We start from the raw sequence: 19,568 nt of genomic DNA on the forward strand, positions 1-19,568 counted from the left end.
TTTTATATAGTATAATATAAATTGTAATAAGTTTACTATAAAGAAATATACAATCTCATAATTCTCAAAGTTGTCAATTTTTCAGATTTAATTTATGTTCATGTTTCAATTATAATAATTTCGTCAACATAAGATGTTTTCATTGATGCATTAACACATAACCAGATACATACATATATGAACATACATTACAATGTATAAACTGTACTAGAGTGTGTAAGTAAATACCATCTTAATGTGGTGATATTAATGCAGTATATTTGTACCACTTAGGATAAGTAATATTAAAATAAATTGCAATTTGATAAAATTCATTTTGATAACAAACACTTTGTAATTGTATTATAAGGAAAACGTTAAATGAGGTGACCAACCTATTTACTTTGATTATAAGAACGACCACCTAGCGCAAATACGAATAACACAGGGCAAATAAAAACAGCGGCAAAAGTAACAACATTGGTAAAACAACGATAATATAACGCGATTTAAAAGTTCTTCATAAGTATATGAATATCCTAGGCGTCATATCATGAAAGAAAACATATAAAAGTATCGATGTTTAAATGTAAACTTGAAACATATTCAATCAAATGTAAAATTCATTCATTGATTTTATTAATTATTAAACATATAACGTCAAATAGTGAACTTTTATTCATGAATAATTTTCATGTAATGAAAGTTTTGATATGATTATTCAATATAACGTGCCATATTTTGGAAATGGAATACAAGGAAATTATTATTATATCAAGAGAGATTCGATTAGATAAAGAAAAGAATCATTGTTATTTTGGCTATCATTTTCTCAACAAATGGCCATGGCTGAGAATTTGGAAAATGAAAAATATCCTTTACACAAATGCATATTTCAAGGGGACGTTAAAGCTTTAAGTTCTTTAATCAGAACTTACAATATCGCTGAAAAAGATACACAAGGTTAACACAAACATTATAAATTTAATAATTTTGTTAACAATATATTTGTTGATAATTGATTTTACTTAAGTATACATTATAAAACAATTCATTTTCTTTCAATAGGAAATACTCCTTTACATTTAGCTGTCATGTTAGGAAGAAAAGGTAATATATATTTCAAATATACATTAATATACATAAATAATTATTTAATATACATTATTGATATATATGTAAAGTTTCAAATAAAATTTTAGAATCAATTCAATTATTACTTGCACACGGTGCACCAGTAAAAGTAAAAAACTTAGCTGGGTGGAGTCCACTTGCAGAGGCAATCAGTTATGGAGATAGACAAACCAGTTAGTAAAAATAATAGCAGGCTACTTATCAGAAAGAAATAATTTTAATATTAGTTATATATATATATATGTATATATATTATAGTATCATCACTTGTGAGAAAATTAAACCAACAAGCTAGAGAGCAAATGGAAGAAAGAAGGCCAAATTTACTTGCAACATTACGCCAAATGGGAGACTTCTATATGGAATTAAAATGGGATTTTCAAAGTTGGGGTATTTAATGTTATGTTTGAATTATAATTAAGTTGCAGATGCTTGCATGCAAATTCATATTTTTATGAACACTGAAGAAATAGGATTTATATGTATATTACGATAAGAATACTTTACTTTTTGGATATGTGGTATATTTTTGCATATTCTTTTATATTTTAATTTCCCATAAATTCATAAACATTCGCAATCAATTTATAATAATTGTAATAATCTACAAGTATCTATAATTTTCCAGTGCCACTTGTTTCTCGTGTACTTCCTTCTGATGTTTGTAAAATACATAAAAGGGGAGCATCTATCAGAATGGACACTACTTTAGTAGATTTCAATGATATGAGATGGGAAAGAGGTGACATATCATTTATTTTTAATGGTGATAAAAAGCCAAGCAAATCATTGGCAGTACTTGATAATCTGGCTAAACGTTATCAAACAGTGAGATATGAGGTCAAATTGCTTTTTATTAATTAACATCTGCAACTGAATATCTTTCATTATGAATTGTAATAATGAATTTATTATCACTGATTCATTTTTTAGGAAACAGAATTGGAAATACAAGATGAAGTCGATATTCTTATGTCAAGTGATATCATGGCAGCACAAATGTCAACAAAAGGTATTACACTTTCAAAAGCTCAGACAGGCTGGATATTTCGTGAAGATAAAAGGGTAAGGCCAGCATTGTTGGTTTTGCCTATGATACTTCTCCTCCTTCTCCTGCTCTTTTCTTAAAATTTTTTTGAGATATATCTCAAATATTTAATAAAGGAGATGGTAGGGCCTTTCCACGCGGAATGTTACCAAATCGATGGAATGGTTTTGGAAAGTAAGAAACGACGAGAACATTTAAGCGAGGAAGACTTACAAAAAAATAAGGCTATTATGGAATCATTAACAAAAGGAAGTTCACAAGGATTTGCTAATGAGAAGGTAAACAAAGTAGCAGAATTTTCTTTTTCTACTTAAATATGCTAATTTATCAACTTTTAGCCTCAAGTTAGAAGAGCTTCATTAAATCCACCACCAGAATCAAATATTACTTGGGAAGAATATATTATGGCTCCACCCGGTCAATCTCCACTTCTTGGAAGAAATCTTGTTTACAAGGAAAGCAGTAAATCATTTAAAGCAACAGTTGCTATGAGCCCAGATTTTCCACTGACTGTCGATATGTTACTCAATGTTTTGGAAGTAATAGCGCCATTCAAACATTTTAGTAAATTGCGAGAATTTGTTCTAATGAAATTACCACCTGGTTTCCCTGTAAAAATTGATATACCTATTTTACCTACGGTGACAGCAAAAATCACTTTTCAAGAATTTGCCTTTCGGAATGATATAGATCCCAAATTATTTAAGATACCACCAGATTACCTTGAAGATCCTATGAGGTAAATTTAAAAACTTTTTATAGTTTTCCTACGTAATCCATTTAATTAAGTAGTGTTTTTAAATTTAACTATTTCATTCTTTTCCGAAATATTTACTTATAAATTTTATAAATTTCATTAGATTTCCAGATTTATGACAGCTTCGCGCGTTGGAGATAACTCAAGTCAATTATCATATTAAAAATGAAGCCTTTTTTTCTCCAAAAAACTATTTGAAGAGAATTATTTGGCTTTCAAACAAAAATTTTATCAAACATATTGCTGCCAGAATGGCCTCTTAAAAAGTTACAAAGTACTTTTTACAAAGAAATTGTTCTTTTGAATATGAAATATAGCAAATAGCAAGTATTTTTGTTGATAAAACTACATAATAAGTTTGAGGGTTGGTATACTTTATTTACAAAATTGTATACTAAATTTAATATATGGAAACAACTTAATAAACTTATGCACATTAAAATTAAGAGATACATTGTACACTATAAAGTGCATAAAAAATAACTCTTATCCATCTTGCTTTTTCTCAGCTCTAATTTTGAATTTTTCTTTTCCACGTTTAGTAATTAATACTTAAAAGAATATTTTGCAGTTTGCAGTATTTATTTAAAGAGGCAATTTTTATCTTTTTGTTAGAGAGAGTATTATTAATTAGTAAAAACTATTGAAGAGGAGTGTTATAAATAAATATTTTCTAAATATAAAGGCCAAATGATGCATCCGATTTTACTGCATTATATTGACTTTATCATTTCCATAGTCTTTGAAAAATAGCGAAGCGGTTTATTAAGGTTACTTTAAATGCGACATCCTGCACATACCTAACATTTTGCTAGTAATCTAGCATTGTAATACATACTATATGATTCATGTATGTGTGTGTTTAGTTCAAAAATTTTTAAATAAAGATTATAGCAAATCATAATGTTGTATACATTATTTTAGTTTTGAATTACTTTCGTTAAAAATAATTGTTTCAAATCTAATTTGTAGTATGTCACTAGATAACAGAAATTAGATTTAATTCCGGAAAGAAAAAGTGAATTTTTTATTACTACGTATGCTAAATATACTGTGTTATATATATATTATATCAGAAAGAAACTGATTATATTATTTTATTTACTATATACTGTAATCCTAAATTCGTGGTACACTTAAAGTGAGAAAGGTTCTATAGCTCAAAGTAAGAAGGAAATTGAGAATATATATATTTTCGAGAAGTCCAAATTTGAAAACTTGGTAAATATACATATATATGAATTTATCCAATCCCAGATAGACAAGGATAGATCATTTCGACAAAAGGTTACTCTAGGTATGAAAATTAGTTGAAGATATAGAATAAAGTTTTTTCATTTAAGGCCTTGTTTTTGAGAAAACCGAATTTGAGAATTTGTCAATATATGTGTACCAGACTCATTCTTAACCAAACATTCAAATTTTGTTTTTTCAGAACAAGATCTTAAATGAAATAACTTCATTCTGCATTTTCGGTTTATTTTCGCATGTAGAATGATTCTTGTACTCTTGTCTATGTTGAGCTAGACTACTAGACAAATTTAAATATACTTGACAAGTCTCCAAATTCGATTTTCTCGAAAATAAAGCGTTCAATGTAATTTTGTTACTCCTGGTTTTCGTTTTATTTTGCGCTATAAAATCTCCTGTGATTTCAATTACATAATGAATTTATGATCACAGTGTATATGTATAGATTAGTGAATAATAAATTACAAAAATCGTAAGAGTACATATGTATGGTCCTAATATAATTATATGTATTTATTGGAAAACACCAAATAAATTAATTTACTCATGAATCTATTATTAAAAATTATTTTATTTTCACTCTGCCTTGAAATCTAATGTATTGATATGGATACTTTAAAAGATATATTGTAAATAAATCTAATAAAAGTGATATTGATAGAAAGTAAATAAATATTTTCAATTCTATTATAAGGCCAAAGATTTGTGAGAAAACGTCAGAGAAATACAAAATAATGTTTAAATTAAGTTAAATTAAGAATTCAATGGATCTGATAAAATTGTATAGATATGTTTTACTCGATTCGGTTCAACTCGGTTCGATTCGGAAATGCACTGCTTAACAGCAGATAGTGACTAATCGGTGTAGACAGGTGTAGACGAGTATTAGTTGGCGTCTTTTAGAAGACAAAAATATAGTTGTTTCGATAAAAATTTAAACTATTGATGAGTTTTCAATGACTTAAAGAATGCTGCGTCGTATGAAATTAATTTTGTGTTTCTGCGTTATTTTATGCGCATTAGACAATAAAGCTGATGACAATCAAGTTTCATTAACCAAACTTGGTACAAAAACGGGACCGACGTTAAAATTCTTCTATTGGTGAGTTTTATAAATTTAATTGTAAAAAAAACAATAATTTTACTTTTTTTATTCGATATATTTTGACATATATATTATTTTGATGATTTATTTATACGTTTATAATTTCATTAATAGGCTAATAATTTTTATTTTTTCTGCTTTCAGTTATTCATGTGGATATAGAAAAGTTTTTGAAGAATATGTCAATATCCTTCAGCAAAAGTATCCAGAATTAAAAATTGATGGAGAAAATTATATTCCCTCTCATAATAAAATGTTCATTGCTAAATTATTGGTAATTATATTTTGTTTTTATAACACGTAATATCTGTTATTTATTAATATGCTATGTTTCCTATTTTTATTTAGAGTTTTGCAAAAATTTCACTGATAATTTTAATAGTAAGTGGGCTTGATTTAGGACAATCACCAACATCACTGTGGCAATGGTGTCTAGATAATCGGTTTTATTCCTGTATAATGATATTTTTTATTTTTAATGCCATAGAAGGACATTTCATATCATCAGGAGCTTTTGAAATACATTTTAATGGTAAACAATGTTCCTATGAATTATAATAAATATAATTATACAGTATCTATAAATATGTATCTAAGTTATTTATTATGTTCTAGATGTTCCAGTGTGGTCTAAATTGGAAACTGGTAGAATACCACAACCATTAGAACTATTTCAAATAATAGATAATCATTTAAATATGCGATATGCAGATATAGATATAGAATAGATTAATTTTAATAAGAAATCCAATGTGGCATTTTTTTATTTGTACCAAACGTTAAGTAACTGTGGTTATGGAACTTTCATTGCTGCAACTCTATAATTGTTAAGAACAATTACCATCGTTCGCGTATCTTATATATGTATTTTCTTATATAACTTGCTATCTCAGTTTAGATGAGACAGTATATTTAAAACGGATAGAGTTTGCATGAGGGAAGCAGAAATAAAACCTTTTAATATTGCTCAAAACTATTTTTCATTCTCCATCTTAATTTAGAAATTAGGGAAAGAAATACGTGATATTACTTAATTATAACGGGCATAAAAGTAAATGTTCAGTACCTTAAAGTACATATTAATTGAAAGATATTTAACCCTTTCGCCACGGTGGGTACTAGCCATCACTGCGTCTCTACGAGCGGGCCGCCATGCCGCCGAGTGTCACCGTACGAGCGTCTCGCGTTTTTTGTTCTCCCAACGTGTTCGTTTAAAATCTTGGAGGATTTCGTTGAAACAACAGAGAACTTGAGAATGTATTGGATGAAGGAAATGTTGTTGAGACCTCGTTCTGTACTTTAAAAATAAATCCTGCAATAAATCTTCACTTTGAGTTGTTTATTGAAAATTATATAGCAATGATAGAATATAATTTTGAATATTGAATATAATTTAGTAAAAGTAAAATACTACTATTGTATTATGTATATATATATCGTCGCCGTGGACGCGGATAGTGGATGCCGGATATAGCTGGCGCCTGTCGCGAAAGAGATAAAATTTTTATTTAAAAATATACAAAATTCATTTACTCTCATTAATATTTTGAAACTATTATCTACTAATCATTATTGTTTTTAACATTAATATATACTCTGTTATATCACAGACAGGATTTTTTAAACTTAAGATAATAGACTTTAATAATTGAATATAAAATATGTAGAAAATAAATAAATGTTCCCGTTTTCATAAGTAATACTAAATTTTTAATTATAAAACTTATATTTTTGGAAAAAATTAATTTTTAAAATTATAGGAGTTGAAGATATAATAAAACAAATATATATGAATATAAATGTTATTTTTTTAATGATTACAATTTTTTATATAGATAGATACAAAAAATAAGTGATTGTATTACAGATTATATTATGTTACAGAATATAGCAATATATATGATATATATTACAGAATATGTCGTTAATTTACTGCCCTGTCATATTTATAACATTTTAAAAGAATATAAACTTATTTCCTGCGGTGTATCTTCGGATATCTACTTTTGAACCACAATAAGTAAAGCTATTGATAATTATACGACATGGTAAATAATTTTATAATTATAATTATATAATTCAACAAATATCGTATAATTACTTATATCTATTGCGTAGACATTATATCGATAAATCAGTTTTTAGATTGTATATCTTTGAAAAAAGCTATTTCATTATAGAAATTAAAGAAATTATTTTAAGGTATTTAAAATAATATAATTGACATATATTTATAATAGATATACTATTATATATATAAAATAAAATATATCTTATAAAAGATATTTGAACTAACACGATATATAAATTTTAAGCAGTTTTCTCTCTTTTTCTATTGAAAATACCACCATTAAATATCCTTTTGTTTTATACGCACCAACTGCATATATTCATAATGACGAGAAAATTATCTGCTTAAAATTCGATTGTTTATACAATCATCATACCATTCCAGAAACGTATAGCATTATATTCAAATTATTTCTTTCTTATTTGTAGTAAACATTTTAAATTGATTCAGTGCATAAGTATTATTGAAAATACTTAAATGTTGCGCCTTTTGGTAGAAAGAGAGAGAAACTATGATTTTAGAAAAGGATCATTGAAGATAGCATAATTCTCCTCCCTTTTTCTTCTTGCTAATATTTTATATAGTAGTTAGTTTTACAATTCGATCATGTACGCTTAGACTTGTAAATTTAACGAGAGCTCGCGGCTACCAGCAAATTCAGTGTGCTTCCTAATCATGAAAGATTTTTTCTAAGGAAGCAAAAGGATCATAGCCAGATCTGACATACGCGTGCTTCATGATAAGAAACGATAGGTGTTCGACGGTCACTCGAAGAAATCACAATTTAATTGTAGTTAGTGGTATCGTTGAAGAATTAGGGGTTACGAAATTAAATCACCTTATAATTTGTAACTTGGTTTCTGTACGGTGGTACAAGTAGGAACTAAAAATCAGAAATATCGGAATTTGTCTGTCTACCTTGCTATTTCGTACTTTTGCTATGTACACTTTCAATTTGACAAAGCCTACGTTTTTATAGTTTTTTTATTTTATTTTATAAAGCAAAACATAGATTATAAATATTTTGCGTTAACCGCGCAACAAAAAGTGAAACGAAAATCGGAGCGGCAGTGTTTAAATGAGAGCTCAAATGCGGCATCTTCTTAGTTCTTGTGCTAAAAGACATAATTTACTACTATTGAAATATCGAATAGCAATAGCAGGAGAAAGCGCAATATACGTTTATTTTGTGCCAAGAATTATTTATTGATTTACTTAGTGAATTAGATTGTTGCACATCTTCAATGTACTTCGAGTCCTTGACAAGTGTCTCTAGACAGATGTATCAAGAAATAGTTGGTCTAGATGATCATGGATGTTGACTACACAGTAATTAGTTTGAAACGGTCTAGCAGTGCACCCATGATCAATAAGATCACTGCAACAATGTCTGTAACATCACCTTCCGCTTCTGCGCCAAGGTATTTTGTATTAAGCTAATGAATGTAATCTAAGTGCTAAATTTAACTATAATCAGTTAATCAAATTATACAATCGCAAAATAATAATTTAATTGCTTGCAGGGATGTCCCATCAAATTTTAACATATTTTCAAATTCACCTCGTACACGACGCTTCAGCACTAGTGTAAGAATGAATCTTGTATATGTGCAATGTCCATGTTTATTATGTATTACTTTAAAATTACAAGAAAACGATTATTTAAAATTAAATATAAATGTAGTTATCATAGAGTAATTAGCTTTATTAATAAGAAAATCATTTGCTGACTATAGTTTTGTGATACCTTATACCACTGACTCTGTTTTTAATGATAAAATAATTGTTGTTTTAGAGTCCTGGAACTGTTCCTAGGCTAACACCACGTGTAAGTCAATTGAGACAAGAAGAATGCATTGATGTTGCTGGTCGTGAAGCAGCACATGAAAAAGAAATACACAGTGCCATGCAGATCTCTCAATCATGGGAAGACCTCACCATAGAAGCAGAAGGATTGTCCTTTAAAGACTCAGAATCAGCTTCATTGCAATTTAAGATAGAATCACAACCAATTGCTAAACGAATTCTTGACCCCTTGAGTATCAATTTATCTGTAAGTGGTTCAACTACATATTCTTCACCATCACCAACAAGAACTGGTTTTGGTCAAAGACATTGCTATTCGCCTGGTGTTCATGCAGCTACATGGAAAAATAATCTATCACCTAGCCCTACTAGAAAAGCTTTTGCTACAAGGTTATTTTTTTTCATGTGTATTATACTTCTATATAATAAGGTATAGTTTATTGGTATGGTCTTATCAATTAACAATTTTGTGTTTGAAGACGGAGCCTAAGTCCTATTGCAATACGACCGAGTTGTTTGGCATCAGTTAAGAGAAAATTTGAATTAGATGATTCTGGAATGGATCAGTTACAACCTCCTGCAAAACGTACTTCCGGTTTGCTAACTTCCGCTGCATCTAGGTAATTTTATTACTTAAAATAAAAAAAATATTAGATTAATGCTACAAAGTCATTAGTATATGCAATGCAATATCTTTCAACATAGGTTGGATGTGGCAATATCTAGTCTACATCCTGGAACTATTAGTTCAGTTGGAACTCCAGAGTCTTGTTCCAGTCTTGACTCTCTTGGTTGTTCTTTTCGACCTGTGCATAGTCCATCACCTGGTCCAGGTGCTCCTTCAATTGTTAATGACGATCCATCTTCGTCATCGTCGTTTTCGTCTTCGTCTTCATCTTCTTCGTCTTCCTCATCTTCTTCCATTACCTCTTCTTCTACCACTACTTCAGCGGAAAGATTGAGTGTACAGGTCAAAACTTTTAAAGAAATACAACACAAACAAACTACACGAGAAAATAATGGATAAAGGGAAGCATCCAAAAACACTTTAAAAGAGAAACATGTAACATTGCGACGACAAACTTATTCTTGTAAGTAGTAAAAGATGATCATTAGAGCAATGAATTTTATGTATTAAATTTATCTATAGATCATTTTTTTACATTTAATGCCTATCTACATTCTGGTCATATCTATTTATTAATTTTCGTATTGTGCAAACTGTTTAAATGTGTATTAGTTGCATCACAAATGATGCTTTCATTCTTGTTAAGATGCTTATTAACATTGTCAAATAAGGTTGAAGCAATGAGATGCATATATACATACATGTAATATAAACGCAGTTCTAAGACCAAAGCGAATTATTTAGGAAAATGCGTGCTTCCTACCTTTAAGACTGAATTCTGCGTTTTCTAAATACATCGAATCTAAAAGTTCTCCTTTGCTTAGGAAGGATACATATACATATGTGACGTTGGCTATTTTAATTTCATATGATAATTAAGCATACATAATTTCAGTTGTGACCTTTTTTGTCAGTGAACAATCCCGCCAATGTGCGTATCCTTTGTGCGATCCTTCTTTTCAAAATAAGTAGACAAATAAGCATAAGTATGGTGTACATCGATTTATTAATTCGCGCATTAATAGTATTATTGATTCTATGAATCTCCAATCCTGTATAGTGTGTAAATAAACTATCTGTAGTATGTACTTTTATTCAATGTATACAATACTTCTGAAAATTAATAATGTACAAGACAAAACAGTACTTTTTGGACAAATAAATGCGAAAGATAAAATACTTCTCTGCTTTTCTCAAAATAATATAAAATTTATTAATTTATTTTAAAAATATACGAATAACAAATAAATATAATGAGTGTTTCCTTAAAATTATTTATAATTATTGGTGAAAAATAGTTAAACAGAAAAATTTAAATATTACATCGAGGTTATTGTACATAAAAGTAAAAGTAATATTTTTTATTTATATTTATGATACTTCCTGAGAAGTGTTAAAACAGAAAATAAGTATTAGTATATATCGCATTTATATGGTCATAAATTTTTATTTTATATGTATGTATATTGTCACTGACACTGTTGATCGCTTATTTAAAAATTCTGTAACACTGTTCTAAAACATTAAGAAAAAGATCTCGGTTCCTAGTATATACTATTAGTTTTCGCGTTATGAAGCTATTTTACAATACTGCGTGTCTTATTTAAAAATGATAAATTAATAGCTTAAAATTCAATTTTGCCAATTGGTTATTTTTGTAAATAAATAGTAAATGCAATTAAAAAATTGCAAGAATCCTCTATGATGAGTTACGAAATGTTATAAATGTTTATACTCAATCTAAAATTAATTAAACAAATCACTTTGCAATTACAGTATACACTATTTTAAAGAATTACAGTTCAAGAAAAATGTATTTTAAAATTGTAATTTGCTGATTACTGATCTTATCACTGCCTTTTGTACATCAGAGGAAAATTATTTTGATTTGTACTTAATTTTTGCTCCTTTATTTACAGTTTTCATTCCCCTGAAATAGTCTTTAAATCGTGAAAGTTCAAAATCCCATTATTATTTAAAATATAGCCTTCTAATCATCTACCCAATGATACGTTTTCATTTACATGTTTAGTAAATGGGTAACATTGTAGATAGTATATTCAAATCTACTAAATTTTCGTATACACATTTTTTAGTTTATTTACTGTTAATTTTTTTAGTTCTAAAACGGACAACAGTTGTTGCAGATGATCAAATATATATTATTATTAAATAAATAAATCGAATATATATTATACATATAATTTGAATTAATAAGTGATACTATGTTAAATAATATAAATTTTGAAATATTACAACATATTTAGACATAATTATTTATACGTCATTTTTAACAGTGTCATAACAAGATTATAGAAAGAACATTTTTTCAATTTTTCGTCCTATAACTTTTTTACATATTTGTTTCTCGTATGGTGTAACAAATTTTTGTTAGATATATACTGTTGTTACTCAGAACTTAAAAAAATAGATTTAAGAAGTAACAAATAAAATATCTGTAAAAAAAGAAATTGATATATTTTTGATAAAAAATTTCTTATTCATATGAGATGAATAGAAGTTATGAAAACAGTAGCACTAGTCCTTAAAGACATGATTTAAGGAATAATTTGTATATAAAATTCTTGTAATAAAAATATTTTTCCACATTTTCAATTACTCAAAAAATGGTAGTAAATATTCTGATAATTTATAAGTAAATAATTGAGAACATTGCACGTAAGTAATAAGACAAATGATCTTATTTACAAAGAAGTAAAGTAAGAAAATTTAATACATGTAATTACAGCTCCAACTTAATTATATTGAATCTATTTAATCTTATAACAAGATTTTTTTTGTTATTGGCTATTTGCTTCAAGATCCATATCTGACCATACAGCTTCAGTCTCACTTTCATCAGGTGCTTCATCATTGTCAGTATCCGGTAAACCATCACCAACATCATAGGTTGTGTCTGTTTGTTCTTCACCCACAGTCATGTAATAAGCTGTATCCAGTTTATTTGAAGAGTTGTCTAGTCTGTGCATACCTTCCAAAGCTCTTCTATTGTTTGGATCTAGACTAATTTAGAACATTATGTTAGTTTATATTTACTATACTACAAATTTTCAAATGGAAACATGTGTTAGACATTATACTATACATTATCTATATACTATATCTATTAATAACAAATGAATAAATTGAAAAAACCTACTTTAAAGCAATTGCATAATGATCCAGAGCTTTCTCTTCATTGTGAACTCTTGCCCATAAATCTCCAAGCATCTGATGTAATTTACATGCTGTTTGTATTTCTACCTGTCTTTCAAGTAATGCAATTGCAGCTTCCAAATTCATTTCTTGTTCATATATCTCAGCTAACAGATATACAGCAGGTAGATAAACTTCATCTTGAAGTAATGCCTTTTCCAAAAGATTCTTTGCCTTTCCAACAGAAACTGGATCTTTCATGAGTACAGATGCATAAAGCTATAAAATATTACTTTTTATTTATAATTAATATTCTTAAAATGTATATGCCTAGTTTAATATGCATTAAATTAAGTAAGGTATTGTTTATAATTTCAAATTGTATATACTATTAAAAAATAAACTATCACAATTAATTGATATAACTACCGTGAGAACTCTTGTAGTGTGTCCAAGTTGTTTACAAGATCCACTGGCGATATTGATAGCTTCCCGCAATCTATGCATTCCTACAAGACAATCTACCAAACCCTTATGTGGTTCATAACGATACGGTTTCAATTGTACTGCGTGCCTAAAGAAGAATAATGCATCTTGGTATTTCTTCTGTTCTATCAAAATGTTCCCTCGAAGAATTGTTGCTTCTATATCATTTGGATTTAAATTTAAGGCTTGTGCTGTAAATGTATTTGCTCTACCAAGCTTTCTAGTAGCATAAAGAGAATATGCCATGGCAACATATACTTCTCCACTGCACTCATTACTTGCTGTTATTATTGGAATCAGTCTTTCAAGTTCCTTAACACTATGTGTTTTATATAATACTGCAGCATAAACATCAACCCTAAACGCAAACAGAAATTCAAAAAGTATGTGTTTTATACATTATAAGCCTATTAAATTAATTTAATTAATTATAAAATGTTACAAAATATAGCTGTATAAGTTATAATTATGACAGTATATACCCATAAAACTCTTATTACCCTTTCATAATATCTGGTTCTATAATTCTTGCTCTTCGTAAGCATAATAAAGCATTTTTATCATCTCCAGCATAATAATAGCATTCTCCCATTGTTGTCAATAAATTGAAGTTATCCCTTAATAGACTAACATTATCTAGAGACCTCAATGTTGATACTGCATGAGTATATTCTCTATTATGTATATGTGCATGAGCTTTGATCCATGTATTCAACCAGTCTAAATTTGACAAGCTGGACGCGCAACCTACAATTAGTGAATTTACTTCAATTCCCTTTACTCCAAGCGAAAGAAGACCTTCTGCAGCTTCTAAGGCTAATGGACATTCTCTTAAAACTTCCTTATATGTAGTAATTGCAGAACGTTCCATTCCTTGTTCGTGAAACATTTTTGCAAGTGCCATGTTTACCTTAAAGATAAAAACATATTTACACACATAATTAAACATTAAAATTAAAATTTATTTAAATTACCTTTGGAGTTCTCTGTTTACCAGGAATGCTTTGCAGCACTTGAAGTGCTTCTTGAGGATTTTTTAATTTTATTAAACATAAATGGATTTGAAATTTTATATCAACATCAGTTGGTAGATCTTTTTGTCCTTCTAGAGGCTTTGTGGCACCTTTAGATTTCAATAAACACTTACGAAATTGCAAAGATTTTTTATACAGTGCTTCAGCTCTTTTATATTTTCCTAAGTAAAAATGAGCATCCGCATAATAAACGTAAATGTGGAATCTTCCATGTATTGGCAACAAATCTGAATTGTGCTCACTTAATGATAACACTAAATTTGCCTATAATATGGAGATAATTATATTAATTTATTAAGATACTTTATAAAACACATACAAATTATAAAACACACTTATTATTTGCATTTTTTACTAATAAGTGCAATTTTATTCAAAAATTTATTTTTTAATTTCAAGAAAAAGATATCTTTAATCATTTATTACATTTACTTACAAGCGAAATAACATTTGAATATAAGGATTGCTCGTAGAGGAGCTTTATTTGATCGTACAAAGTCGACATTTTCTCTAAAATATTCTTTAAATTACAAAGTAGCCGAAGATCTATCACCAAAGACACTTCTTAACCTACAAGAAATGGAATTGTGAAAGATAATACAATCAATACTATATTAAGTGTAATATCATATTAAACTCAATATAGATAAGTTATAAAATATGTAAAAAGTGTTTTTAAGTAAAGTCTTTATTCACAAATTCCCAATTTGGCAATTGACATTTAAATACAAAATGTACAAGTACCGCCATTTCAAAATTGAGCGGAAACAACGACCTCTGATATAAAGATTTTGAATTATTTGCCATGCAATTACCGATTTAGAACATAGGACATAATGACATAAAAAAATTGATGTTAAATAACATCTTTGCTATTTTTTTTACTGTAAAATTAAAAATAAAATAAATAAAATATAGTTCTTAAAAAAAATTTTGGATATTAATTGATATTAACAAAAATATCATATATTTCTATGGTGGTTCTAAATAAGAAAATATTTGGAAAAGGAGTAACATATTTCCCATTTTTATCGCAAAATATATATATTTTCGATTTTTCTCCTACAAATATACATATGACTGAACAATTAATAATTCTTTCCGTAATTAATATATGAATATATCTAAATCATTGAAATAAAAACAATTTGCTATATAATATATCATATTAATATTAATATTTTTATTAACAATAATAATTAATAACTCTACATAATTAATTAATACTATTTCAAAGTTTATTATACATTTAGTTTGAAATGAATTGAACCAAGCGAACTGTCTCCTAGAAACAGAAATGCAAGTTGATGTAAGTGCGCGATGGTGGGGATAAGATGGTTTGTCTCGTCACCTCGCGCGCTTGGACAAAAAAGTGGAAAAGGAGCTTCAAACCATAGCGACTGATGATATCTTCGAAAGTCTTTCATACGATAAGTTTTACAAAATCAAAGTTAAAATATCTATCAAACTAATAGTATTCCGACATAAGTAGACTAATAATTTCTTATAGAAAATCACGAGCTGCATCGATTAATGTAAATATATAAAAATATATTATTTCATTTAAAAAATAAAATTTATCTTCACATGACCTTTACACGACTACCTACTGAAAAGCTAATAACATCAGAATATGCTCCCCTTGATGTCATTCAACTTTTATCTTAAATATTTTTGGATATAATTAACAGTATCGAAAATATCCCAGCTTAGACTCCTAGGTGATCACTCTGTATATGCTGAATAGTTAAAGATGAACAAATTTCCATTCCTATTCTATTATATTAAAAAAAATATTGTATTTTATTAAAGATGTTTTTTATTCAAAAGTATTCAAACATGTTAAATTCATGTAAACCTTAAATAAAGCAGACATAATAAGTACATACATATATGGGCTTGTAATACATATTATTACAGCATTTCTATCACTGCTGTTACTGACAATTACCTTAAATCTATCTGTCAAATAGATTTCATGTAGTAAAAATATTTAATGGGTAAATAATAATCTTAATGAAATACGAATTTATTTATGAATTCAGTTCTTTCATATGTATATGTTCTACTTTTTACTATTGATATATAACTTTATATATGTTCATATATATATTATCTTTTAAATAAAAGATCTTTATACATGAATAATTTAAAATAGTTTATAACTTTTAGAAAATACTAATTATTTTGTTTTTGTAACAATGGTAAAATAACAAAACAAAACGGTACAAGTTTTTGCAAGTAATACATAAGATCAGCAAAATTTGATTTTATATTGAAGTGTCTTGTGCACATACAAGCTTATAGTTTTCTGAATTGAAATGTATTTATTATATGCTTCACAATGCTTTTAATTCTTTTATATATTACGCTTATAAACTAAAATCACGTTTATCCTTAAGGTAAAATGAAAATTTGTAAAGCTATTAACCAGAGGCGTTTAACATAAAATTTTGTGTATAATCATATTCAATTGTAGGAATTACAGATTGCACAAATTTGAGAAATATTATAAGATACATATGTACTCCAAGTTCACGACCACCTTCCATTACAGTTTCAATAATCTTCTTCATTACTTCAGCATGTCTGCATAATTTTATTTTAGTAAGAATCTTATGCTAATAGAAATAATAATTTGAATAATCGTTAATTTATTTACTTAAAATTAATTACCTGCAAGGATGAACTGAAGCCATTAGCGGTCCAGGGATATGAGGATGTACCTCCATTGTAACAGTCTTTTTGGCATGATCCTGACTAACGTCCTCATACATTTCTTCTACTGTTAAAGGCTTACGATTCTTTTATAAAAATGATTATATTAGAAACTAAGATCTTTTTATATTCTACATATAATATTTTTACAATACAAATAAAATACATAAATATACTCTTGGTAAATGAACTACAAACCTCATCATATCCTGAAAGCCATAATCGAGGAGTTTGATAATATTTATCATATGTAATATATAAGTCATATGTACGTGTATGAATAATTTCTCCTTCAGAAAATGATTCCCATTTCTCATTAGCTGGTTTCTTTGTAATTTTTGCTGCATACTATTTAATTTAAATTTTATTAAATTGTGATAGTTTCAAGTCTTAAAAATTAAACATTGTTGAAATGTAATAGAACAATTTAACTAATATAAATATTCATTAATTATAACATAATAACTATCTAAAATTAAAATACCTTATCCTGTTCGTCTAACATTCCACTGACTTCAAAAGCTTCCATATCTGCAGCATCTCCATCATCATCATCATCATCATCATCCTCATTATTATCTCCATTATTTTCCTCTGTACCAATTGACTGGGAAAGTTGTGTTTCATCTAATGTCATTTCGGTTACTCTTTCTTCAATTCCACCAAGGCTTGAATCATAATGATGTGTGTCAACCCAACCACCTTCTGGATCATCTTCTTCTATAATACACTCTTGTTCTTTGCTGTATTCAATCTAGAATATGATCTAATATTAGAAAGTTATAATACATCAATTTGTAAGTATTAATTAAAATCTTTTTCTTATATTCAGTAAATAATATAATATCTTAAGAGATACTCGAAGGTTACAATGTTAACATATCTGCATGTGGTTAGATTTTAATTAGTAAAAATGAATAATCATCAAATTCTTATTATTTTTAATAAATACTATATACATATTATATATAATATAAGTGTGAAATTATTGGTTTTAAGAAAATTTGTCTTGAAGAAATTAATAACTCTTTTGTTTATAACTTATGAATGAAAGATATATTAATTATGTTATATTTCTTCGAAGACAATAATACCTGTTTACATCTGCGAGTACAAGGAACATTACGTGTCAATAAAAATTGTTTGGTTTTAGGAAGATAAGATTTTATTCTATCTTCATCGCCAGTAGCCCACTGCCATGTTGGACAATGATGTACCAAATGATCACCTGCTGCCACAAACTCCTCCGGTGTTAATACTCCAGTTTCTCGAAATTTACTTTCCTTTAATAATATAAGTTATTTAATACAAACGGAAATTATTCTAATTATATAATATATATTTTATAATAGCAGAGATAACAAAAGGTTACAAGAAACATAATTGGAAAAAATAAAGAATTGTATAATAAAAAATAAATATTATAAATGTAATAAAAATTTGGTAAATTAATTGAAATTATTACTAAGAGGATAGGAACTGGATACAAGTATTTAATGCAATAATAAATAAATAAAATCAGGACACAATAATATATATTAAAAGCTATATATAAAGTTGACTTGAGAGCACTATAAAAACAAAGGTCTATACACAACAAAGATATTTTAAAAAATTCATTTTATTTTAATCTGATACTTCTTTTGTTACATTGAAAATTTATATGTTATAAAGTATAATTTTATAATTATTGTATTGACAATATCATAAATAAACATAATTGTTTTCTTTCTCTACATTTTTATGTTGAAAATAACAATCTTATAGATATTCATGTCACAATTTTATAATTATAGTAAAAGAATAAATCAAATAAATTTTAGGTGTTTATTTAAAAATCTACCACTTTTAAGTTTTATTATGAAAAACATATAATAAACTCATTACATTATATCATAAACATATAGCAACATAACATAAACAAATGATTAAATAGTATATAATAATGACATATTCATTACACAAAACTTTTATGTAATATATTTTTTACTTATTACTTTTTAAGATATCTGTTTTGAAGATATCATATTTATATACAGGCATACCTTTAACACAGGGGTTAAGTATTCGGCAACACCAAGCGCAGTACCTTTTACAGAATTAATAACACTCTGCATCGCTATTTCGTGGAACAAGAAATTCAGATTTCAAAAAGAATAATTGTTGAAAGCAAACATTCGTATGATATCAACAGTTTCCAACGTATTATCGATTAGGGCAAACATAAGAGTCATATATGCGGTACCAAAAATCTCCACTTTCCATTAAGTTCCCCTACTTACTATCTTATGCTATTTCCCCACTTTTTGATACACCTAAATGAGCATGCGTGTAGAAACGACTGACAGCAACTTGTAAATGTATTGATAAATAATTGTATAGTATACAAAATTTA

The 19,568-nt window shown here is 27.4% G+C and overlaps 5 protein-coding genes across 5 annotated transcripts; 3 read left to right on the plus strand and 2 right to left on the minus strand.

The window, feature by feature from the left end:
* The first annotated feature begins 209 nt into the window (after positions 1-209).
* On the plus strand, positions 210-3,822 carry LOC117158353 (ankyrin repeat domain-containing protein 13C). Its single transcript, XM_033337213.2, has 9 exons — positions 210-942; positions 1,048-1,089; positions 1,182-1,286; positions 1,372-1,503; positions 1,742-1,953; positions 2,047-2,178; positions 2,278-2,439; positions 2,500-2,900; positions 3,022-3,822. The coding sequence occupies exons 1-9, from the start codon at positions 819-821 to the stop codon at positions 3,035-3,037; spliced, it is 1,326 nt and encodes a 441-aa protein (XP_033193104.1). The 5' UTR covers positions 210-818; the 3' UTR covers positions 3,038-3,822.
* A 1,156-nt stretch (positions 3,823-4,978) lies between these two features.
* SelT (selenoprotein T) lies at positions 4,979-6,602 on the plus strand. The gene is made up of 4 exons (XM_033337468.2): positions 4,979-5,271; positions 5,419-5,548; positions 5,623-5,806; positions 5,890-6,602. Exons 1-4 carry the CDS (start codon positions 5,138-5,140, stop codon positions 6,000-6,002), a joined length of 561 nt encoding a protein of 186 aa, XP_033193359.1. The 5' UTR covers positions 4,979-5,137; the 3' UTR covers positions 6,003-6,602.
* Positions 6,603-7,862: 1,260 nt separating this feature from the next.
* Positions 7,863-10,873, plus strand: LOC117158420 (PPP2R1A-PPP2R2A-interacting phosphatase regulator 1). The gene is made up of 5 exons (XM_033337334.2): positions 7,863-8,766; positions 8,869-8,932; positions 9,141-9,541; positions 9,631-9,771; positions 9,857-10,873. The coding sequence occupies exons 1-5, from the start codon at positions 8,651-8,653 to the stop codon at positions 10,176-10,178; spliced, it is 1,044 nt and encodes a 347-aa protein (XP_033193225.1). The 5' UTR covers positions 7,863-8,650; the 3' UTR covers positions 10,179-10,873.
* Positions 10,874-12,459: 1,586 nt separating this feature from the next.
* Positions 12,460-15,214, minus strand: APC7 (anaphase-promoting complex subunit 7). Its single transcript, XM_033336994.2, has 6 exons — positions 14,892-15,214; positions 14,396-14,719; positions 13,922-14,331; positions 13,365-13,779; positions 12,940-13,214; positions 12,460-12,803 (listed from the first exon to the last, which is right to left on the minus strand). The coding sequence occupies exons 1-6, from the start codon at positions 14,958-14,960 to the stop codon at positions 12,581-12,583; spliced, it is 1,716 nt and encodes a 571-aa protein (XP_033192885.1). The 5' UTR covers positions 14,961-15,214; the 3' UTR covers positions 12,460-12,580.
* Positions 15,215-16,251: 1,037 nt separating this feature from the next.
* Atg3 (Autophagy-related protein 3) lies at positions 16,252-19,442 on the minus strand. Its single transcript, XM_033334417.2, has 6 exons — positions 19,219-19,442; positions 18,268-18,456; positions 17,658-17,927; positions 17,372-17,521; positions 17,132-17,259; positions 16,252-17,044 (listed from the first exon to the last, which is right to left on the minus strand). Exons 1-6 carry the CDS (start codon positions 19,288-19,290, stop codon positions 16,882-16,884), a joined length of 972 nt encoding a protein of 323 aa, XP_033190308.1. The 5' UTR covers positions 19,291-19,442; the 3' UTR covers positions 16,252-16,881.
* Positions 19,443-19,568: the final 126 nt, after the last annotated feature.

This window comes from Bombus vancouverensis, chromosome 7 (assembly GCF_051014615.1).
Source record: "Bombus vancouverensis nearcticus chromosome 7, iyBomVanc1_principal, whole genome shotgun sequence".
NCBI lineage: Eukaryota > Metazoa > Arthropoda > Insecta > Hymenoptera > Apidae > Bombus > Bombus vancouverensis.

Coding starts and splice junctions, on each gene's coding strand:
- LOC117158353 (XM_033337213.2), top strand. CDS start 819: ATGGCCATGGCTGAGAATTTGGAAAATGAAAAATATCCTTTACACAAA. Junction 1,090..1,181: donor TGTCATGTTAGGAAGAAAAG/GTAATATATATT, acceptor ATAAAATTTTAG/AATCAATTCAATTATTACTT. Junction 1,504..1,741: donor ATGGGATTTTCAAAGTTGGG/GTATTTAATGTT, acceptor ATAATTTTCCAG/TGCCACTTGTTTCTCGTGTA.
- SelT (XM_033337468.2), top strand. CDS start 5,138: ATGCTGCGTCGTATGAAATTAATTTTGTGTTTCTGCGTTATTTTATGC. Junction 5,272..5,418: donor ACGTTAAAATTCTTCTATTG/GTGAGTTTTATA, acceptor TTCTGCTTTCAG/TTATTCATGTGGATATAGAA. Junction 5,807..5,889: donor TTTTGAAATACATTTTAATG/GTAAACAATGTT, acceptor ATTATGTTCTAG/ATGTTCCAGTGTGGTCTAAA.
- LOC117158420 (XM_033337334.2), top strand. CDS start 8,651: ATGATCATGGATGTTGACTACACAGTAATTAGTTTGAAACGGTCTAGC. Junction 8,933..9,140: donor CACGACGCTTCAGCACTAGT/GTAAGAATGAAT, acceptor TTGTTGTTTTAG/AGTCCTGGAACTGTTCCTAG. Junction 9,772..9,856: donor CTAACTTCCGCTGCATCTAG/GTAATTTTATTA, acceptor CTTTCAACATAG/GTTGGATGTGGCAATATCTA.
- APC7 (XM_033336994.2), bottom strand. CDS start 14,960: ATGTCGACTTTGTACGATCAAATAAAGCTCCTCTACGAGCAATCCTTA. Junction 13,780..13,921: donor GAACCAGATATTATGAAAGG/GTAATAAGAGTT, acceptor GTTTGCGTTTAG/GGTTGATGTTTATGCTGCAG. Junction 13,215..13,364: donor ACACTACAAGAGTTCTCACG/GTAGTTATATCA, acceptor AATATTTTATAG/CTTTATGCATCTGTACTCAT.
- Atg3 (XM_033334417.2), bottom strand. CDS start 19,290: ATGCAGAGTGTTATTAATTCTGTAAAAGGTACTGCGCTTGGTGTTGCC. Junction 17,522..17,657: donor TGTTAGACGAACAGGATAAG/GTATTTTAATTT, acceptor TAAATTAAATAG/TATGCAGCAAAAATTACAAA. Junction 17,260..17,371: donor GGCTTTCAGGATATGATGAG/GTTTGTAGTTCA, acceptor TTTTTATAAAAG/AATCGTAAGCCTTTAACAGT.